The sequence below is a fragment of the Pogona vitticeps genome, chromosome 3 (genome assembly GCF_051106095.1).
Source record: "Pogona vitticeps strain Pit_001003342236 chromosome 3, PviZW2.1, whole genome shotgun sequence".
NCBI lineage: Eukaryota > Metazoa > Chordata > Lepidosauria > Squamata > Agamidae > Pogona > Pogona vitticeps.
This window is the reverse complement of record NC_135785.1, coordinates 78,559,857-78,581,808: the sequence shown is the minus strand read 5'-3', so window position 1 is coordinate 78,581,808 and position 21,952 is coordinate 78,559,857. Positions and strand designations below refer to the sequence as shown.

At 42.2% G+C, this 21,952-nt stretch overlaps 1 protein-coding gene across 2 annotated transcripts in view; it reads right to left on the bottom strand.

Moving 5' to 3' along the window:
- DPYSL4 (dihydropyrimidinase like 4) overlaps positions 1–21,952 on the bottom strand; it is a 57,942-nt gene that overhangs the window by 7,243 nt on the left and 28,747 nt on the right. For both annotated transcript variants that reach the window (XM_072995391.2, XM_072995392.2), the window contains exons 10-13: positions 20,834–20,975; positions 19,421–19,591; positions 14,882–15,061; positions 6,008–6,179 (exon numbers count right to left, since the gene is read on the bottom strand). In XM_072995391.2, coding sequence (XP_072851492.2) covers positions 6,008–6,179; positions 14,882–15,061; positions 19,421–19,591; positions 20,834–20,975 — 665 coding nt within the window. The remainder of the gene's footprint in view (positions 1–6,007; positions 6,180–14,881; positions 15,062–19,420; positions 19,592–20,833; positions 20,976–21,952) is intronic.

Below are 21,952 nucleotides of genomic sequence, written 5' to 3'. Positions count from 1 at the left end.
ATCCATGATGTAATTCTGGATGAGGGGTCTGACCTGGCGTGCATTACTGAGACCTGGGTGGGAGAGGAGGGTGATGTTCCCCTCTCCCAGCTATGTCCGCCTGGGTACTCAGTCCAGCACCAGGGTCGCTCGGAGGGTCGGGGAGGGGGAGTTGCTATAGTCTATAGGAGTTCTATCTCCTTGACCAGGCTTCCTGTCCCTTTGAGAGGAGGTCTCGAGGGCCTGTATTGTGTGTTGGGCTCGCGAGACAGGTTAGGGATTCTGTTGGTGTACCGCCCACCCTGCTGCGTACCAACAGTCTCCCTGCCTGAGCTGACAGAGGTAGTCTCGGACCTGATGTTGAGGACTCCCAGGCTGTTGGTGCTGGGGGACTTCAACATCCATGCCGAGGCTGCCTTGACTGGGGCGGCTCAGGACTTCATGGCCACCATGACAACCATGGGGCTGTCTCAATGTGTCATCGGTCCGACGCATGAGAAGGGCCACACCTTGGACCTGGTTTTCTCAACGGGACTGGAAGATGGTGGTTTGGATGTGGAGGGGCTGGTCGTGACCCCATTGTCATGGTCAGACCACTTCCTGGTCAAGTTCAGTCTATTAGCGTCTTCTTCCCTCTGCAAGGGTGGGGGATCTATTAAGATGATCCGCCCTCGGAGACTAATGGATCCAGATGGATTCCTGAATGCTCTGGGGGATTATCCGTCTGATATGGTCGGCGCTCCTGTCGAAGCTCAGGTCACCCTATGGAATAGGGAGATGACCCGGGCAGTTGACACGATTGCGCCTAAGCGTCCTCTCCCTGCTCGCCGAGCCCAGACAGCTCCTTGGTATACTTCTGAACTGCGGGCGATGAAGCGAGAGGGGAGACGGCTGGAGCGCAGGTGGAGGAAATCCCACTGGGAGTCCGATCGAACACGACTTAGAGCCCATTATCGGGCCTATTTCGTGGCAATACGGCTGGCGAAACGGCAATATTTCTCCAGCCGTATTGCTTCCTCAGAATGTCGTCCAGCAGAGCTGTTTCGGGTGGTCCGGGATCTTCTTCAACCGGGAAATCCGGTGGAGGTCCCGGACTGCTCATCAGCTCGCTGTGATGAGTTTGCCATACATTTTGAGGGAAAAATCGCTCAGATTCGCAGTGGGTTGGACTCCACAGTTACTGCAGAATCAGAGGATGTGTCCAGTGCGCCGTGCTTAGGTCCAGTATTAATGGATGAGTTTCAATTGTTGAGACCTGATGATGTGGACAGGGTGCTTGGATCTGTCCGTTCTACCACCACTCCGCTCGACCCTTGCCCATCCTGGCTAATTGGAAGATCAGCCAGGGGGGTTCGCACCTGGGTCCAGGAGGCCGTGAATGCCTCTCTGAGAGAGGGAGTGGTCCCTACCGCCTTGAAAGAGGCGGTGATTCGACCACTCCTTAAAAAGCCTAACCTGGACCCAAGGCTGGTGGTCAACTACCGACCAGTGGCGAACCTCCCTTATTTGGGCAAGGTGTTGGAGCGGGTTGTGGCCGGGCAACTCCAGGTGCTGCTGGATGAAACGGATTTTCTGGATCCATTTCAATCGGGTTTCAGGCCGGGTTTTGGTACAGAGACTGCCTTGGTCGCCCTGTATGATGACCTTTGCCGGGAGAGAGACAGGGGGAGTGTGACCCTGTTGATACTCCTGGACCTCTCAGCGGCTTTCGACACCATCGACCATGGTGTCCTTCTGGATAGGCTGGCTGGGTTGGGAGTTGGGGGCACTGTTTTACAGTGGTTCCGCTCCTTCCTGGCTGACCGTGTCCAGAGGGTGGTGCTGGGGGACAGTTGCTCTGCCCCATGGCAGTTATGTCATGGGGTTCCTCAGGGCTCAATACTGTCCCCCATGCTGTTCAACATCTACATGAAACCGCTGGGAGAGGTCATCAGGAGGTTTGGGCTGAGGAGTCAGCAATATGCTGACGATACTCAGCTCTACCTCTCGTTTTCCACCAATCCAGGTGAGGCAGTTTCTGTGCTGAACTCGTGTCTGGACCTGATAATGGACTGGATGAGGGTTAATAAATTGAAACTCAATCCAGATAAGACGGAAGTGCTGTTAGTGGGTGCTTCGCCGGACAGGCTGGAGGGCCATTTCCCCGCCCTGAATGGGGTTACACTCCCCCTAAGGGACAGGGTCCGCAGCTTGGGGGTGCTCCTGGACCCCAGTCTAACACTGGAAGCCCAGGTGGACTCGGTGGCCAGGGGCGCCTTCCTTCAGCTGCGGAAATTATACCAGCTACGGCCCTACCTGGACGAGCGGAGTCTCATGACAGTCACACATGCACTGGTAACATCCCGCATAGATTACTGCAATGCGCTTTACGTGGGGCTGCCTTTGAAGACGGTCCGGCGATTGCAACTGGTCCAGAATCGAGCTGCGCGGCTGGTGAGTGGTGCAGCTGCCACGGAACATATCAAGCCGATTCTGTATAAGTTACATTGGCTACCAGTTGCTGCCCGGGCCCAATTCAAAGTGCTTGTTTTGACATATAAAGCCCTAAACGGCTTGGGCCCTGGATACCTGAAGGACCGCCTCCTTCCATATGAACCTACCCGGCAGTTAAGATCTAGCCAGGGGGCCCTTTTGAAAGAGCCGTCCCTCAAGGAGGTAAGAGGGACGGCTTGTAGACAAAGGGCCTTTTCGGCAGCTGCCCCCAGACTATGGAATGCCCTCCCAACTGAGATTCGTCTGGCGCCGACGCTGATGACATTTCGGCGCCAGGTCAAAACCTTCCTGTTCCAGAAGGCTTTTAATTGAAATAATATTAGCTGTGGGTCTGATGGCAATTTTAATTGTATTTTAATTGTAATTATTTTATCTTTTGCTGTATTGAATTTTAATTATTGTAAGCCGCCCAGAGACCTCTGGGTAGTTTGGGCGGCATAAAAATTGAATAAATAAATAAATAAATAAATAAATCAATGATGCTCTCATCAGCTAAAGGCAAAATATTTACATTCGACATGGCAAAGTTTGCTGCTACAGTTGCAAAGACCAAGGCTAATATTCTGTTGCCTAAACATGGAGTGGAAGATAAAGTGTGTAAGCACCTCTCCTGCTGCAGTTGCTGGACTGATCTCACAGCCAGTATGAGAACTTTCATGGAATCAGGAGCTTGCCAGAGTGAGAGGAGGAGGGTGGTATGGTTTACCTTCTGCTGTACATTTAGGCAACAGGATACAAAGCAATGTTTAAATTTTTTATTGCAAAATTAATTGCTCTATTCAGCGTCACCTTATATACAACTGTTAAACTACTACTAAGTTATATGTGAAGATTCTCAGTCATCCAATAGCCACATCACATTGTTGGCACATACTCAGCTTGTGATCTATGACAATTCCAAGATCCTTCGCTCTTGTAGTATTGCTGGGCCAGGTAACCACTATCTTGTAACTGTGCATTTGGTTTCTTTTTCCAAGATGCAGTACTTTGCACTTATCCCTGTTGAATTTCATTATTTCATTTTCAGCCCATTTCATTATTTCATTTTCAGTGCTCCTGCCTATCAAAATTATTTTGAATTTTCCCCATCTTAGCGATTCTACCCAAGTTTGTGTCATCTGCAAATTTGACAAGCCTTCCCTGCACTCCTTCATCTAGGTCATTAGTAAAAATGCTGAAGACATCGGACCCAGGACTGAGCCTTGAGGTCCTTCATTTGTTACCTCCTCCCAGTTGGAGAAGGAGCCATTAATCATCACCCTCCAAGTATGATTCTGTAGCCAATTGTGTATCCATCCACCTGATACTTGATCTATCCAGCCCACACCTAGTTAGCTTGTTAATCAGGATATCATGGGGCACTTTGTCAGAAGCTCTGCTGAAGTCTAGATACAGTATATCTACAGCATTCACTCTGTCTATCAGGGAGGTTGCCCAATCAAAAAATGAGATCAAATTAGCCTGGCAGGATTTGCTCTTGACTTCTAGTTATTACTTCTAATTATTATCACCTGTTTTCTAGGTGCTTGCATAGTGAGTGTTTTATAATTTGTTCCAGAATGTTCCTTGGGACTGACATCAGGCTGACTAGCCTGTACTTCCCAGGTTCCTCTTTTTTGCCCTTTTTGAAGATAGGAACATTGTTGTTGTTGCTTAGTCGTTAAGTCGTGTCCGACTCTTTGTGACCCCATGGACCAAAGCACGCCAGGCCCTCCTGTCAGATCTGTTTGATTTGGATCCCTGCATTAAGCAGGGGGTTGGCCATGATGGCCTTATAGGTCCCTTCCAACTCCATTATTCTATGATTCTATGAAAACTCCAATGTATAAAGCTAAATGTTCAAGCGTGCTATTCAGAGATAGAAATATCAAATGTATTGCTTTCATTTTAAAAGACAGAGGCAATTGTTATTTGCATGGAAAAAGGTCACATGCTGGAAAAGGCAGAAAGTGTCAGTGTAATGAAGTCTGTGCCTGCACATTGCATGAGAACATCTAGCAATGTCATCCTGGGCGAGTGATATGGTCAGGTTCCGACTGAGTCTAGCATTAACTGGTGAGCCTTTGTTATGCTTCAGGGTTCTGTTATGTCAGTGAGAGGCACAGTCAGAAAGTGGCTATTTACTGACTCTTGTGCAATCCTTTATAACTTAGGGATACTTCTTGGACCATGGGCCCTGGGACACCACATTCCTATCAGGCACTGACAGGAAGTTCAATTCAGACAAACACTGTAGCCATTGAGGAGGCAGGGGAATACTTCTGTTATTTCTGTCCCTCCAACCCTGGTCTGCATCAGTGAAGGAGGTCTAAAAGAGGCTACAGTGCTGCCTCGCTTGACGAGGATAATTCGTTGCGTTGAAATCGCTGTTAAGCGAAATCCTCGTCAAGCGAAATGAAAAAGACACCACTGTATATTGCTATGTGGCAAGCATTGAGGTAAGTAATCTCCACAAGTCTGGGAGATGGATATGCACCACACAAAGACATCAAAGACACTCCTAATTATACTCTTGGCTTTTTAAGCAAATTGGGAAAGGCAAAACTGGTGAAACTGACCTTATGCTCTCTAGCAAGGAGGCTTCTTAAGATAACAGTTTTAATTTTGGGGAAGAATCAGAGGGATCACACTGGTAGCGTTGGGGGTTGTGCTGTGCCCACCACACTGTGGGAACCTTCAGCTGAATGCAGTCATAGTGTTCTTTGTGGTCATACACCTGGATTATTCTGAGTTGCCAGTTATGACAAAGGTTGTAGACACATTCAGCTGAAAATGGTTGAGGTCTTTGTTCAGACCTACTCAATAAACAGAACAAAGGGATTAGGAATTCCCTATGTTCTTTCAATATTTATAGTTATTGAACACCAGATCAGGAACCTCAGGTTGAATTACCATTACTGAACAAGGTTCCTTGTTTGACTGACCCAAACTGGATTTTCTACATCCTTTATTTCAGCCACTGTTTCTGCCCCAGACTCAGCTGCTACGCAACTATTGCCAAAAAATTAATCTTTTCTATTTGAAGTGAGGATACAAACCAATGTTCAACAGATCATCCAGTTCACAGTAGAACAAATGCTTAAGCTTTGATACCAGAATCCTTGAAATATGATTAGTAAAACAATGGTTAAATCTAGGAGGCTAGAGAGCCACATCAGATTCATCAATCTTCTTTGACCTCAGCAGGTAATGGCAGCTTCAGTTTACAACTGCAGTGCAGATGCCAATTCTCCACAACCATAACCCTGGAACAACCATCCAAGATTTCAAATTGCATCCCAGATCTGTTAAGAGGAACATCTGGGCCATAGTTGGTGTTTCAGTAAAATGTAGGCAGAACTTGGAAGAAAGACATTTTTGCGCTAGAGATACCAGAATTCTCAACCAATATGCCCAGACTAGGTGGGGGGGGATACACAGTTTTGCAGTCCAAAACAGTAGCTTCTCCAAACTCTGCTCCCTCTTGGATGCTCAATGTTATTTTTATGAAGAAAGTTGCTGTTTTATATTACACTGGCCTCTCAAATTGACTTACCTGACAGGCTAAAGCCTGACTGATGTAGGTTACGGATTGGAGGAACTTGAATCTTGCCTGAACAGGTAGCTATTCTTGAGGTAGGAGTTGGGGCCACTGCTTTAGCAGTTACGATGACATCATGAACTGGCCCATCATAAAGCCCACGAGGAACACCATGAATCTCTGCAAGCTGTAACACAGGAGGAGGAAAAATCAGTTAAGCAAGAGGGCTGCCAGTTTTGTGTGAGATATGCTCATGAGCAAATCCCATTATCTTTTTTTTTCTTGAGAAAAAGCTCTTTCCATTGAACCATGTGCGCCCCAAAAGAACAACAAGTAAAGGGCCTACAATATGGGTGTCCATAGTATGCTAGTCCTCCAATAGCTATTCTTCTACTAGGCTCCACTCATACACGGCAGTTTGGGAGCCACTTATAAATGGCATGTTTCCATGTAATTATATAATACTGTAGTGAACCACTCAGTCATATTAGTTGGGCCAGTCATATTGGTCCTTCCCACTCCCTTGTTAGGTTGGAGAAGTCCATGCAACTGACCTCCAATCATATGGTTGCAATATTTGCAAACCGGATTTCACCAAGAGGTAACAGCTGACATACTGCTGAGAATATTTCTTAATAAACAGTTTTAGAAAGAGCCAAGGAATTTGTATTACATAGCTATATAATAAATATTCTGCTATATAACAACTAGTTTTCATAGAAACACACCTGTAAGGAAGTTAAATTGTGAGAAATAAAAATGAGGCTTTGACTGGATGCATGTAAACAGAAGCTAAGTCAGAAGAGAACTAAAGGAATAAGCAGTTTTGTTGACCAATGTATCAATATAACTGCCGGTGAGCTCAGTGGTTTAGGTATCTGGCTGCAAAGTCAGACGTTAGGAATTTGATTCCCCACTGCACCTCCTTGACAAGGGGCTGGACCTGATAAGGTCTCTTCTAGCTCTGAAGGTCTAAGATTATTCTAAGAATATATCCCAAAGCCATCACAAATAATTGCATGTTTTTACATTACGATGAGAGTACCCTGCTCAATTATGGAAGGGTGGGTAATGTGTGGCTCTCCACATGTTGCTGGACTGCAGATCCCATCCTCCCTAGCCAATGCAGCCAAGAATGAGGGATGATGGAAGATGCAGACCAATGACAATGGGAGAACTACACATTGCCAACAACATTCACTACTATGAGGTTTGGCAAGGGCCTCCAATGTAGATGGTTTGAAAGAAAAAATTAATGGAGGAAAAAAAGCTGTTAATGAATTCAAGTCATGATGGCTACCTACCGCCTGCAGGAACAAGTGATACTGCACTTCTGAATACCAATTACTGGGGAGCAGGACAGTGCTGTCATTGTCATTTCCTGCTTGTGGCCTTCCTACAGACAACTGGTTGGCCACCGAATAAAAGAGGATGTTGGACTAGACAGGCTTGCAACCTGTTTGCTTGCATCAGAACTCTCCTGCTCTTCTTGTGTTATGTTTTCATGTTTGCATTCTAGGAAGATACTACTACACAAAACCGCTAGGAGGGGAAGGTAGACAACCAGACTTAAGTGCCTAGAGTATGAAACAGAAAAGCCCAAGTATATCACCATCACAACCAATCAGTAACCACCCGTATTTGGATGTCCAATTATGGTCAAGCAGGGAGACTATAAAGTTTGTGCTCAGCATAAACGAGAAGTGTGTTTTGTGAAAACATCATTCCTGTGTTGATTAAAAATGACACAGTATGTCTTTTTTTTCTGAAACAACATAAACATAGTTTGATTGTTAGAAAATAGCCTGCAGGATTTAAGCTTATCAACTGGAATCAGGCAAGAACAGAAGGGGCTCCTCCCTCCCTCCCTCTCCCCTACCCCACCTCCAACTTAATTCTTCCCAATAAATGCATAAATAAAGAAAAACACATATAAAGCTGAAATGAAGATTGTACACTTAAAAAAACTTTCTTCTCATACTAACCACTCAGCAGGCAAGACATTAATTAATGCTTAAAAAAACAATATATAATACTATGGGATGTGACAGTTGCAACGTTCTCTAGGCACAATTCAATTATCTGCAGCAGCATCTCTTCTTATATGCATCGTTCTATGGAATGCTAGCTGGTTCTCTCTGTTTAGCAGTCCTCTGACACATGTAAAGGTGTGTTGGCAAGAAATATTTGTGTTTCCTGGCTGCAGGACATTCTACATAACAGCTTCTTTGGCTGCAAACACACACTCAGGTCTATCCAACCATTTTCCAGGCTGCAAAGCATCAGTTCTACCCAACAGAATCACAGAATTAATGGATTTCAGTTGCTTTTTCTGCAATCTTAGAAATAGCTGACTGCAAGCATGGTAGTTATCTCTAGTTGCTTTTACACAAGAAATGTAGTTACATTACACAAGAACTAGTAGTTACATTATTAATTTCTGGTATAACTTGTAACATATATGTTACTGAAGTATAATTATTAATAATTAACTTTCAAAAATTACTTTAAAATGCATTTTAAGGCATTTTTAGAAACATTTTGACAGGAATTACAGTATGTAGGAGGTTTTGTATCACTCTCTTGTCAATCTTAAGTGCCCAGGAAAGTAATCTTGATCTTTTGCATTGTTATACAATTTCTAAAATACAATCTCAGAATTATTTATGAGAGGGAATTAAAGACTATTTTCTCGTGTGTGTGTGTGTGTGTGTGTGTGTGTGTGTGTGTGTGTGTGTGCGCGCGCGTGCGTGTGTGTGTGTGTGTGTGAGAGTGAGAGAGAGAGAGAGAGAGAGAGAGAGAGAAACAACACGCATATGCAGCAACAGTGCAACACAGTAAGTTCTTTTTAAAAGATAATATCTTGAATTCTGGTTATACTACAATCTTTTACCCATTGCTTTTAAAACAAGAATCCCTAAGGAATCATCTCAGGGGAGGATGGCAGGCAAAAGCAAATGTCAAGCACAAACAAAAGAAAAATAAAAAGAACAAAAATGCTGTGGCATCTTAAAGACTACTAGCTACGATATTTTACTCTTTTAACTGCTGTAATTTAGACTTTATATTTTAGTCTTTGAGGTGCCACAACATTCTTGTCTTCTTTATTTTATTTTAAATTTATTTATTTTTTGCCTTACATGCTACCTCTTCTAGTACTAACTGGGTTAATTAACTATGGAATGCAGAGCTGGAAAAGAAAAATGGAAATGTGCGGTGAATTTTTGAACTGGAAGTGGAATGAATTTCTGAAGTGGAGCACTTGTTTGGAGAGGGGCACACACTGCAATGTTTTGTTGCTGGTACCACTCATTTATAGTTATTATTACAGTACATGACTGATAACTGCTTCAACAATACAACCACATCCACTGACAACTAATGAATCAAATTGGTACAGCCAATATAAGGTCTGTTCCTATGAATCTTTCAGGGGACTTTACTATATTTGGACTTTTGCCACCACAGTCTGAGTGGGCAAACAATAACTTGCCATCCTCCTGAAACTGAATTTGTCAACCTGATTTAGAGAATAAGCAGAACCCACCTAATGCAGGTTTGAGTATAAGAGAGAGAATAAAAGTTACTCCAGGTTTGATTGTAACAGCTATGCAAGAGTAAGAGCAATGAGTTAAGCATCAGAGAGGAGGGAGTAAGGAAAAGGGAAACTGGGTGGGGCCATGCCAGAAGGCAACCCAGTTTTCATCTCATTTCCCTCAAGGAATCTTGCAAAATCAGCTGGCAGTGTTAAGACTTTTAATCAAATATTCCCAGCTGGGTTCTCTTCAGTTACTACATTTGTCATACCCAGCCAACACAGCTACCTCACGAGTCTGGAAAGGAAGGGTATAATGTACAGTAGATATGATTATGGTTATCTGGCTGAAATCCTTTTGCTGAGCATAGTAAATTGCACTAGAGTAGGTCAATTGAATCAGAGGGGATTTGATGAGTCAACTCCTTCCCAGGTTCTATTGATTTAAATGTGTCTACTCTAGTTGTGACTTACTTTAGTGTAGCAAGTCACAACTAGAGTAGGGCCACTTGAATCAGTGGACTTTCAGAGGGGTTGGCTCACCATATCCCCAGTGACTCAATGGGCCTAGTGTACTGTGATTTCAGCCCAATGCATGACCCAGTAACTCTATGTATATTTCTCACTTATCTGAGTCACACATTGTTGTAAATAATGACAGCTAAAGCGAACACTTGAGGAATGTGGAGTAGCCTAGATTTGCCTGTACAGATCTAGGACAGTAATCACCAGTGGCTGTAAAGCTGACTGAACTTTCCTGACATGTCCAGCCTCTGGCCAAGGTCCTGTACAGCTGTGTAAATTCTGACCTAGATTTGCAGATTGCCTAATTATTAAGGGTCAAGCAGTTCATTAGCATGTGCCACAAGGTGACAACAGGGTGTTTTTTTTTTCTTTATTCAAGAGAGAATGTGGAGGCCCATGCTTCTAAATATATTTACATGTGTAGAGAGGATTTAAGTCTTCATTTTCTGCTATGGCTGGATTCAAGTTCACTTGCATGAAGAGGTGCATGTCTATTTGACAGGAGATTTTTTCCACTTATGTAAACTGCAGTTAACATTTTGGAAGTTCATTACTATGTTACTAATGCTATTGTCACTCTGACAATTTGTCGTATGTGCCTGTGTTCCTCTTCAAACAGTCCTCATCCCCACAACCATATAAATTCTGTATATTTGCCTGTGGCCTAAATGTCATATTCGGGGGAAGTGGCTTGCAATCCACAAAAGTTCACACTGAAACAAAACTGTTAGTCTTATGGATGCCAGAATATTTCAGTTTAGTTTTTATTATATAAGGAGAAATCTTCACAGAGGTTGGGTGCACAAGAGATGTGCGCACACATGCGCGCACACACGCATACACCCCTTTTTATATAACCATTCTAACAGGCAGTCCATTCAGGACATATTCCTCTGATGCACCAGGAACGTTTTTTAAAAGATGTTGAATGAGTTGTGAGGTCTCTTCCCAATAGCAACTTCCATGTACTCTACGATATTGTAAAAATGCCCCATGTCCAATGGAAAATTTTGTGTGCATGATCAATATAATCAACCGAGAGCCAGAAAACACAAAACAGAATAAAAAATAAAATAAAATCAGACAGAACAAAATAATATGTAAATTTATTGCATTGTAGTTTATGATTTGTTGAGAATGTGGGGTATTATTCATCCAAATTTATTATATTGGTAGGGACCTAAAAGCACCCTGAGTGTCAAAAATTGTTCGGGATATAATTTGTTGAAGCTAATTTTTTTTCTTTTTCTTTTTAATGGGAATGGAAACGTTGTACATATTTCTGCTCTAAAACAGATCTTCAAGATTCTCTCAGGTTTACTATAACTTTAACAAGCTGCATGACAGGATTATCTGCCTAAAATCTAACTCCTTAGTATAGTAAGTTGCACTAAACTTATTATGCTAATGGGAAAAAACCTCTTCCCATTATGGAAATAGAATGATTTTTGCCTGCTGAATTTCTGCCTGATATGTACACAATAAAGGAAGAGAACATCTGCCAGGAAAAGTCCCCCCACGAAACATAACTTTGTTGGAAATCTTAGCAAAAGTATTTTGTTTTCCCTCTAGTTTTAGAAATATAGTCTCTGCGAAAGCATTACCTTAATTCTTAAACACAAAGGATTTAAAACAGTGACCTTAAGCAGATTTAGGCCAAAATCTTATGATGTGACATAAGCAAAGTTATAGGTTTTGATCTGTTTCTGTGGATAAATAGCCCCCACTATGATTCTTGGGTATGCATGCACATGCATTAAGTCAGTGTGTACACCCACACCCTGAGAATCACGTTAGAGGCTCCTTATTTACTCAGGAACGGACTACGGACCAAAACCTACAACTTTGTTTTACACAATAGTATTTCTGCCATATGATAGTATTACACATGGCAAATATAATGGAGCTGAAAAATGTACCTGCATGTCTAATTCTCATCTTCCATCTGAGTAATATATAGTAATGTGAAATGTCAGAAAAATCCTGACATGTTATGACCCTACATAACATTATCTACTTGCCTCTTTTTTTCTTTTCTTTTATTAAGCCATAGCCAATAAAGCAGGAAAGGGAAAGCACAACATAATGATATAAAATAAATGTTAGCTTTACTATAGATCAGTGATGGCTTGTGACTGGGGCAAGGCGGGTACAATGCTGTGATGAGGATCCCCTCCACTTCCCATCCACAAACCATCCAAACTGTAGGCCCAGTGGATGGGGACTTCAACAACGGGACACAGTTTTTATAGCAGCCCTGTAGCCCTCAGAATCTCTAATTCTGCCATTCTTAGTACAGTATTTAGGACTGGGACAAAGATCATGCAATGGTTACACATTATCTATTCTGAACCAGGGCACTTTCTTAGCAGCAGTACATTACAGCTGTAATTCTTGATCATTTATCATAGTATCATTTTCAGGCATTAAAACCTAAAGCCACCTAGGGCTTTAATTTGTGGTGGGGCTGGAGGGACACAAGCCTAGCCCCCCATTACTCAAAACTTTATGAATTCAATTGGAAGATTTGATCAAGTACTTATAAGTAGACTCACCTACATGTGCTTACCTCTTTAGACCTCCATGCAGAATGCACAAAGCTGTAAATGACTTCCTGGTATGATGGGATGTTGGGCACATAACATATGTATATGCATTTGTCCCCATAATGCCTAGCTAGAAAGCATCCTTCAGAGGGATCATTTAGAGATATATTATGACTTCGTAACAATCTACAAGCAGCACTGTTCTGCACTAATAGGATCAGACCTTATGAGGAGATGAAGTCCATAAAAAAATGCTCATAGCCAGTTTTTGCTTTCAACAATTAAAGACACCTAATTTCATGATTATAGGAGCTGTCAAAATCAAAGGGGCATGTTTTGGTAGGAGTGTGTAGTCCAATAAAGCGAATCAGGCACAGAAATATAAAAGAGAAAAAAAACCCCAAAGAGACAGTACAATTCCATGCATAAATGGAAGCAATTTGCAAACAAAAAAACTGTTCTTAGTAAAAGCAACAAAACAAAAGAAACTGGTATATTTACGGATGTCCAGATTATAGAGACAAAGTTTCAGGATGTAGAAAGTAGAAACAAGCTCTTTATTATGTATTTCTTAAATAAATACAATAAAGAAATATTTTAATTTCTTAAATTACTGAGGTGTTCACCCATTCGTATTTTAAGAGGTCTAGAGGTTTTTTTTCCTATGTACAGTTTATTAAATGGGTACCTTATAGCATAGATTATTCCTTTGGTATTACAATTAATGAAATCATTCAGGGTGTAAACCTTTTTGTTTTATGGATCTATAAATTCTTATATTACTTATATTACTGCAATAAACACAATGCCCACAGGGATGATGTCTATCTTGGGGGGGGGGCAGGAACCAGGTAAAACACTGGAAATTAGTGGTGGTGTAGTATGTTTGTACTCACTTCTAACCAATATATCTCTTAGATTCTTAGTCCTTTTAAAGGATATCTATATTCCCTCTTCAAAACCCTCTAGATCTTCTAGAATGTGCCAATTCCTTTTTATGCATTTGGTCAGTTGATTTGTTATATGGTCATATGTCCTGCCAACTTATTAGTTCGAAAGCATGTAAATGCGAGTAGATAAATAGATACCACCACAGTGGGAAGGTAACGGTGTTCCATGTCTACTTGTGCTGGCCACGTGGCCACAGATACTGTCTATGGACAAACGCTGTCTTTACAGCTTGGAGACGGGGATGAGCACCGCATCCTAGAGTTGGACATGACTGGACTAAATGTCAAGGGGAACCTTTACCTTTACCATATGTCAGTATACAGTTTACATGGTTCATAGGTCTCCAGATATCATTTAAAAGGATGAAGACTCTGAGACATATATCGGTTAGAAGTGAGTACAATGAAACTAGTAAGGTAAAGGTAAGGGTTGCCCTTGACAATTTGTCCAGTCATGTCCAACTCTAGGGGTTGGTGCTCATCCCTGTTTTCCAAGCCATAGAACCAGCGTTTCTCCCTAGACAGTTTTCCTGTGGTCATGTGATCAGCATGACTAGACACGGAACGCTGTTACCTTCCCACCATAGTGGTACCTATTTATCTACTCACATTTTACATGCTTTTGAACTGCCATAATTTTTTAAAAAAGAAAATATCAATGAATCAGTTTCTGATGTGTGGCTTTGTGTTATGCTCAGCTCTTGAAGAAGGCTTCGCTGAAATGCATTGAACCAGAGCTTTTTAATGACTCATTTTTAAAGAAATACAGAATAAAGAGCTTGTTTCTACTTTCTACATCCTGAGACTTCGTCTCTTAGTAAAAGCCCATCAGCACAAAGTAGAGGCCTTCTGCTCATGGGAAGGTACATCTAGATCCAATCCATTATTCTCCCTTGAGAATACCATGCAAACAGTACTGAAATTCTGCTTGTCCGGAATGACAAGACTGGCCATGTAGGTTCCCATAGGTTTCCATAGACCTTGCAAACTTTCAAAACATATGATCTCACATTTGGAAAATGTAAAGAGGGGTTGTTAACAAAATCTGACCTTGTATGTTTGTTTTAGAAAATAGCTTAGCTGTCCCAATAGCTTAGTTGTAGAAACATCATGTCCCAGGATCATCAGGGACACTGATGATTGAAGCCAGTTCCTCAGGTTTTGCATTATATGCAGAACTCACACTTAACGGCATTCAAGAGAAAACTGGATGACCATCTATTAGATCTGCTTCAATTAGCATTGAGACTTATAGGTCCATTCCAACTCAATATTCTATGATCCTATGATTAAACAGAAATGGAATATTTTTCATAAAAACAAAAGCTCTCACCCTGTTTCTTGCTTTAATCCTTTTGTAAACGAAGTCAGGGAATGTCTTCCGAGGGATGAAACGGCCAACCCCTTGAGTAACAAAGAGATTCCCATCTTCCAACACAACCTTCCCTTGACTTATAACCACTGTAGGGACACCATGACACTCTGTTCCTTCAAATATGTTGTATTCCACATTCTGGCAAAACCAAAGTAAGAGTTTCAAGTTTTACATTGAAAGGTAATATCTGAGTGTTTTCCATTGGCAATTATACATATTAACAAGACAATATTCATTTGACAAACCTATAACAGTCTACCCTGAAAGACATGGGAACTTGGACAGAAAGGAAACCCACATGGAGTGAAAGTAAAGTGAGTGGATGGAAAAGACTCTTACTTCTGAAATATGGCATTCTCATTCTCTCTCTTCTTCTTCTTCTTTTCAAAGAATTCACTTTCAGTTATTCTATCATAATTTGACTGGATAACTATTTTATTGTAACATTTTCATAATATATTGTTGCTATTTTATAATTTTCTTCATATTATACAATATACTTTAATCATCAGCACCCATAGTAATGAAGTGTGACTGATAACCACTTTATGTTTGTACTTTGTTACCCCTTTACGGATTGCTGCCTTGTCGTGGCAAGGGACTTGAGTTATTCAGAGAAGCGATGGGCTATGCCATCCAAGGACACTCAAGATGGACAGGTCATAGTGGAGAGTTCTAACTAAACATGATCCACCTGGAGGAGGAACTGGCAAGCCACTCTAGTATCCCTCCCAAGAAAATTCCATGGGCAGAAACAAAAGGCTAAAAGATATGATGCTGGAAGATGAGCCCCTCAGGTTGGAAGGTGTCCATCATGCTACTGAGGAAGAGCGGAGGACAAGTACAAGTAGCTCCAGAGCTAATGAAGTGGTTGGGCCAAAACCGAAAGGATGCTCAGCTGCGGACACGCCTGGAAGTGAAAGGAAAGTCTGATGCTGCAAAGAAAAACACTGCATAGCAACATGGAATGTAAAATCTATGAATTTTGGTAAGTTGGATGTGGTCAAACAGGAGATGGCAAGAATGAACATTGACATCCTGGGCATCAGTGAACTAAAATAGATGGCAATGGGTGAATTCAATTCAGATGATTCTCATATCTACTATTATGGGCAAGAATTCCATAGCAAAAATGGAGTAGCTCTCATACTCAACAAAAACAGTTGTACTGGGACACAATCTCAAAAATGATAGAATGATTTCAATGCAAATCCAAGGCAGACCTTTCAACATCACAATAATCCAAGTTTAGGCACCAACCACCAATGCTGAAGAGGCTGAAATTGACCAGTTCTATGAAGACTTACAACACCTTCTGGAACTGACACCAAAGAAATATATTCTTCTCATTACAGGAGACTAGAATGCTAAAGTAGGGAGTCAAGAGATAAAAGGAACAACAGATAAGTTTGGCCTTGGAGTTCAAAACAAAGCAGGGCAAAGGCTAATAGAGTTTTGTCAAGAAAACAAGCTGGTCATCACAAACACTCTTTTCCAACAACACAAAAGGCAACTCTACACATGGGCATCACCAGATGGGCAATACTGAAATCAGATTGATTATATTCTCTGCAGCCAAAGATGGAGAAGTTCTATACAGTCAGGGGAAAAAAAAGACCTGGAGCTGATTGTGGCTCTGATCATCAGCTTCTCATAGCAAAAAATCAAGCTAAAGCTGAAGAAAGTAGGAAAAACCACTGGGCTAGTCAGGTATAATCTAAACCAAATCCCTTATGAATACACAGTGGAAGTGAAGAACAGATTTTAGGAACTAGATTTGGTGGGCAGCGTGCCTGAAAAACTTTGGATAGAGGCTCATAACATTGTACAGGAGGCAGCAACAAAAAACATCCCAATGAAAAAAAAAAGGAAGAAAGCGAAGTGGCTGTCCAATGAGGCCTTACAAATAGAAGAGAAGGGAAACAAAATGCAAGGGAGGTAGGGAAAGTTACAGAAAATTGAATGCAGACTTCCAAAGAATAGCAAGGAGAGCCAAGAGGCCCTTCTTAAATGAACGGTGCAAAGATATAGAGGAAAATAATAGAAAGGGAAAAACCAGAGATCTGTTCAAGAAAATTGGTGATATTAAAGGAACATTTTGTGCAAAGATGGACATGATAAAGGACAAAAATGGTAGGGACCTTACAGAAGCAGAAGACATCAAGAAGACATGGCAAGAATACACAGAGAAATTATACCAGAAAGATTTGGATATCCCGGACAACCCAGATAGTGTGGTTACTGACCTTGAGCCAGACATCCTGGAGAGTGAAGTCAAGTGGGCCTTAGAAAGCATGGCTAACAAGAAGGCCAGTGGAGGTGATGGCATTCCAGTGGAACTATTTAAAATCTTAAAAGATGACACTGTTAAGGTGCAACACTCAATATGCCAGCAAATTTAGAAAACTCAGCAGTGGCCAGAGGATTGGAAAAGATCATTCTACATCCCAATCCCAAAGAAGGGCAGTGCCAAAGAATGCTCCAACTACCGTACAATTGCACTCATTTCAGACGCTAGCAAGGTTATGCTCAAAATCCTCCAAGGCAGGCTTCAGCTGTATGTGGACCGAGAACTGCCAGAAGTACAAGCTGGATTTCGAAGGGGCAGAGGAAATAGAGACCAAATTGCTAACATGCACTGGATTATGGAGAAAGCCAGAGAGTGCCAGAAAAATATCTGCTTCATTGATTACGTAAAAGCCTTTGACCGTGTGGACCACAGCAAACTAAAGAATTTGGAGTGCCTGACCACCTTATCTATCTCCTGAGAAATCTAGCTGGATTTTGAAGGGGCAGAGGAACTAGAGACCAAATTGCTAACATGCGCTGGATTATGGAGAAAGCCAGAAAGTTCCAGAAAAATATCTACTTCTGCTTCATTGACTACGCAAAAGTCTTTGACTGTATGAACCACAGCAAACTATGGCAAGTCCTTAAAGAAATGGGAGTGCCTCGCCACCTTATCTAATCTCCTGAGAAACCTATATGTGGGACAGGAAGCAACAGTTAGAACTGGATATGGAACAGCTGATTGGTTCAAAATTGGGAAAGGAGTACAACAAGGCTGTATATTGTCCCCTTGTTTATTTAACTTATATGCAGAATACATCATGTGAAAGGCTGGACTGGAGGAATCCCAAGCTGGAATTAAGATTGCTGGAAGAAATATCAACAACCTCAGATGATACCACTCTGATGGCAGAAAGTGAGGAGGAATTAAAGAACCTCTTAATGAGGGTGAAAGAGGAGAGAGCAAAAAATGGTCTGAAGCTCAACATCAAAAAAACTAAGATCATGGCCACTCGTCCCATCACCTCATGGCAAATAGAAGGAGAGGATATGGAGGCAGTGACAGATTTTACTTTCTTGGCTTCATGATCTCTGCAGATGGTGACAGCAGCCACAAAATTAAAAGATGCGTGCTTCTTGGGAGGAAAGCGATGACAAACCTAGACAGCATCTTAAAAAGCAGAGACATCACCTTGCCGACAAAGGTCCGCATAGTCAAAGCAATCGTTTTTCCAGTAGCGATATATGGAAGTGAGAGCTGAACTATAAAGAAAGCTGATTGCCGAAGATGCTTTTGAATTGTGGTGCTCGTGGAGGCTCTTGAGAGTCCCCTGGACTGGAATGAGATCAAACCTAACCATTCTGAAGGAAATCAACCCTGAGTGCTCACTGGAAGAACAGATCTTGAAACTGAGGCTCCAATACTTTCGCCATCTCATGCAAATAGAAGACTCCCTGGAAAAGACCCTGGTGTTGGGAAAATGTGAAGGCAAGAGGTGAAGGGGATGACAGAGGATGAGATGTTTGGACAGTGTCATCGAAGCTACCCACATGAATTTGACCCAACTCCGGGAGCATTGGAGGACAGGAGGGCCTGGTGTGCTCTGGTCCATGGGGTCACAAAGAGTCGGACATGACTTAATGACTAAACAACAACAACAACTTCAACCAGGCACTATTTTAAAAAATAATTAATTAATTTCAACCTGAGATTAAGTCTGCAAGTGTATACTTAGTTACAATTAAACTTCATGGAACACAGTGGGACTTACTTCTGATTAAATGGTTACTTGAGAGGGAATCTCATGGAAATTACCTGGAGTTCTAGTAAATGTGTAGAACTGCCTTGAAGAACTACACTCTTGTGCACAAATTTAAACACACTAGAGCTTACCTGCCAGTAAACATGTACAGGGTCTGACAGCATAGAATATGGCCAATTTCACTGAACACAGTGAAACATAAATGTGCCCAATTTTGAATCTATCAAAGAAAGTATATCCAGCTTACTTGCATGACTTTAACAGCTCAAACTACAGAATTACACTGGTGATCTTTTTCATCATGACCACCTACTAACATCTGCATATCAAACCACCATTACCCTATAATTGATTCTGAGAAGAAAGGCTTCTCAGAATCAATGATTTATATATGACGAAACTTTACATGTGGTAAAGAGAAATAAACTGCTTTCTTTTTCTTTACCAGGTTGTGAGTTTTTGCAGAGATGATCTTTGTTGTCTTAGGATTCCAAATGACAATATCAGCATCTGAACCAACAGCAATTCGTCCCTTCCTGGGGTAAAAGTTGAAAATCTTTGCGGCATTTGTACTAGTCACTGCTACAAATTCATTTTCATCCATCTTCCCTGTTGACTAGAAATGAAGTGGAAGACAGCAAAGTCAGACATTTCAGGAAAAGTAAAGCAGGGCTCTTTCACGAAGGGGGATAAGATATCTGAATTCTGTCTAAAATTTATACACCTTCCTTTTGTGCATTCATGCCAAGAGATCCCATGGTACTTGGCCTCAATCTGTCTTCTTATCCTGAATGTATCATCCTTCTCTCTAAATTTCATTGTTCATTTTCATGATAGTGCGCATGAGAAGAGAGAGCTGTTGCCCAGACATTCTGCCTATAGGCTCCCCATAAGCATCTGGCAGACTATGATGAAAGCAAAATGCTAGATTAGATGACGCTGTGTTCAAACTTAAGATTGGAAAAGTTACTTTTTGAGGCCACAACTCCCAGGATTCCTTAGCCAGCATAGTTCCTAACTAGACATGGGATAGTCATATTCGTATACCTGGGGATACGAATATGAAAACTGGCACCACAGGTGCCTGGCAAGTCTAGATCCTCCTCCCCAAACCAGCAGGTCCAATTATTGGTCGTGATGTGGTGCATGCAGCTGGCATTGTTCTTGTCAAGCCAATTTGAGAAGTAGCCCAGCCAGCACTTCCCTGACTCCCCGTGCAGCTGACCACTCCAGCAAGAAGTCAAGTCTCCCTCCTCAGCTGTTGAGCATTCAGCTGTGTGGATAGGTGGGGAAGTGCCGGCTGGGCTTATTCCACAATTGGCATAATGAAAATGCAGCCATGTGTGCCATGCGGCAACCAATAATTGAACTTGCTGGTTTGCACAGAAGGGATATTCGCATTCATATTCCCAGGGATACAAATACAAATATCCTATGTCTATTCCTCACCATGGTAGATGGGGGGCCCTGAGAGTTACAGACTAAAAATTCCTCTATATATGTTATCAACTAAAAAGGCAGATGGTCTTATTTTTAGATGAGTCCATCTGACAGCCAGCCACTGCCTTATGGCTCCTTCCCATGTCAATCAGTTAACAAAGGAAGACAAAAATCAGGTGGGAAGGGTAAGAACTCATGGAAGGAATCAAACCTGCATCAGATACTGTAGATAACACTGATTTCCCACTTTGGTCCTTCTGATGTTACTCCTCTAAATGTTTTCTTCATGAATCTAAAGTGGAGCACCAGACACACCAGTCTCATAATGGCAGAGCGTTTTGGTTCATGCAGAAGAGGTGCAGGCAAAGTGCAGCCTGCACATGGTACTCATGCATAACACTATTCTGGAACAACTTACCACACATTTTTCCCAAATGATGGACATCCGTTCTTCAATACCATTTGTTCCTTCTGGAATAAGGGTGAAGTTATCCTTTCCAACAGCCTTCTGTGCTGTGGTGAAGGTGCAGTGGGCGCTGCCCACCACTTGAAGATCCCCACTAATAAAATCAAATGGCAAAATGACAGGTTACCTACCTGTAATTGTAGTTCTTCGAGTGGACCTCTGTGATTCACACTATGGGTAACCCGTGCATGTGCGGAGCCTCGTCAGAATATTCTAGAGCTTCTGCCATAACAAAATACATTAACATAGTCCCCTCCCCCTGGTACATGTACCTTGGCGCCAAGGCTCTTCCTTCAGTTAGGTCAACCATTGCATAAATAAAAGGGTGTGACAGTCGGGACGTGTGAATCTCAGAGGTCCACTCGAAGAACTACAATTACAGGTAGGTAACCTGTCGTTCTTCTTTGTGGCTTCTGTGGATCACACTATGAGTGACTAAAAGGCTACCATACCCGGAGGAGGGTGTCACGCCAAGGCAGATGATAACACAGCATGCCCAAAAGCAGCATTAGATTACCGCTGAATGTCCAATCTGTACTGACTGATGAACATGGATGGCTGTGACCATGTGGCAGAGGCACAAATGTCTGCTATGGCGACGCCCTGAAGATATGCTGTAGATGTCCCCAACGCCCTAGAATGAGGGTGGATGCTCTGTGGTGCTGGAACTCGAACAAGCTGATAAGCAAGCTGGATGGCAGACACAACCCAGTTAGATATTCTCTGTGAGGTAACTTAAAGACCCTTGGCAGGAGGTTGGTAGCTGACAAAAAGTCTAGCTGAGCATCTGAAGGATTGAGTGCAGGCTATGTAAAAACTAAAGCCTGTCTTACATCCAGGGAATGGAGCATCCTTTTTTTACAAGTAGGAGGAGATGGGGGGGGAGAGGAAAAACTAAAGGTTGGGACAGGTGGAACTGGGAGACAGCCTTGAGTAGAGAAGAAATGTCTACAAAAAGTTTAACCTTATCTGGGTAAAACTGGAGATAAGGTCTGGTAGTCAGACCTTAAGGCCGCAAGTTCACTAGGATGTTGAGCTGATGTGATGGTCACATCATTTTGAAGGTAAGTA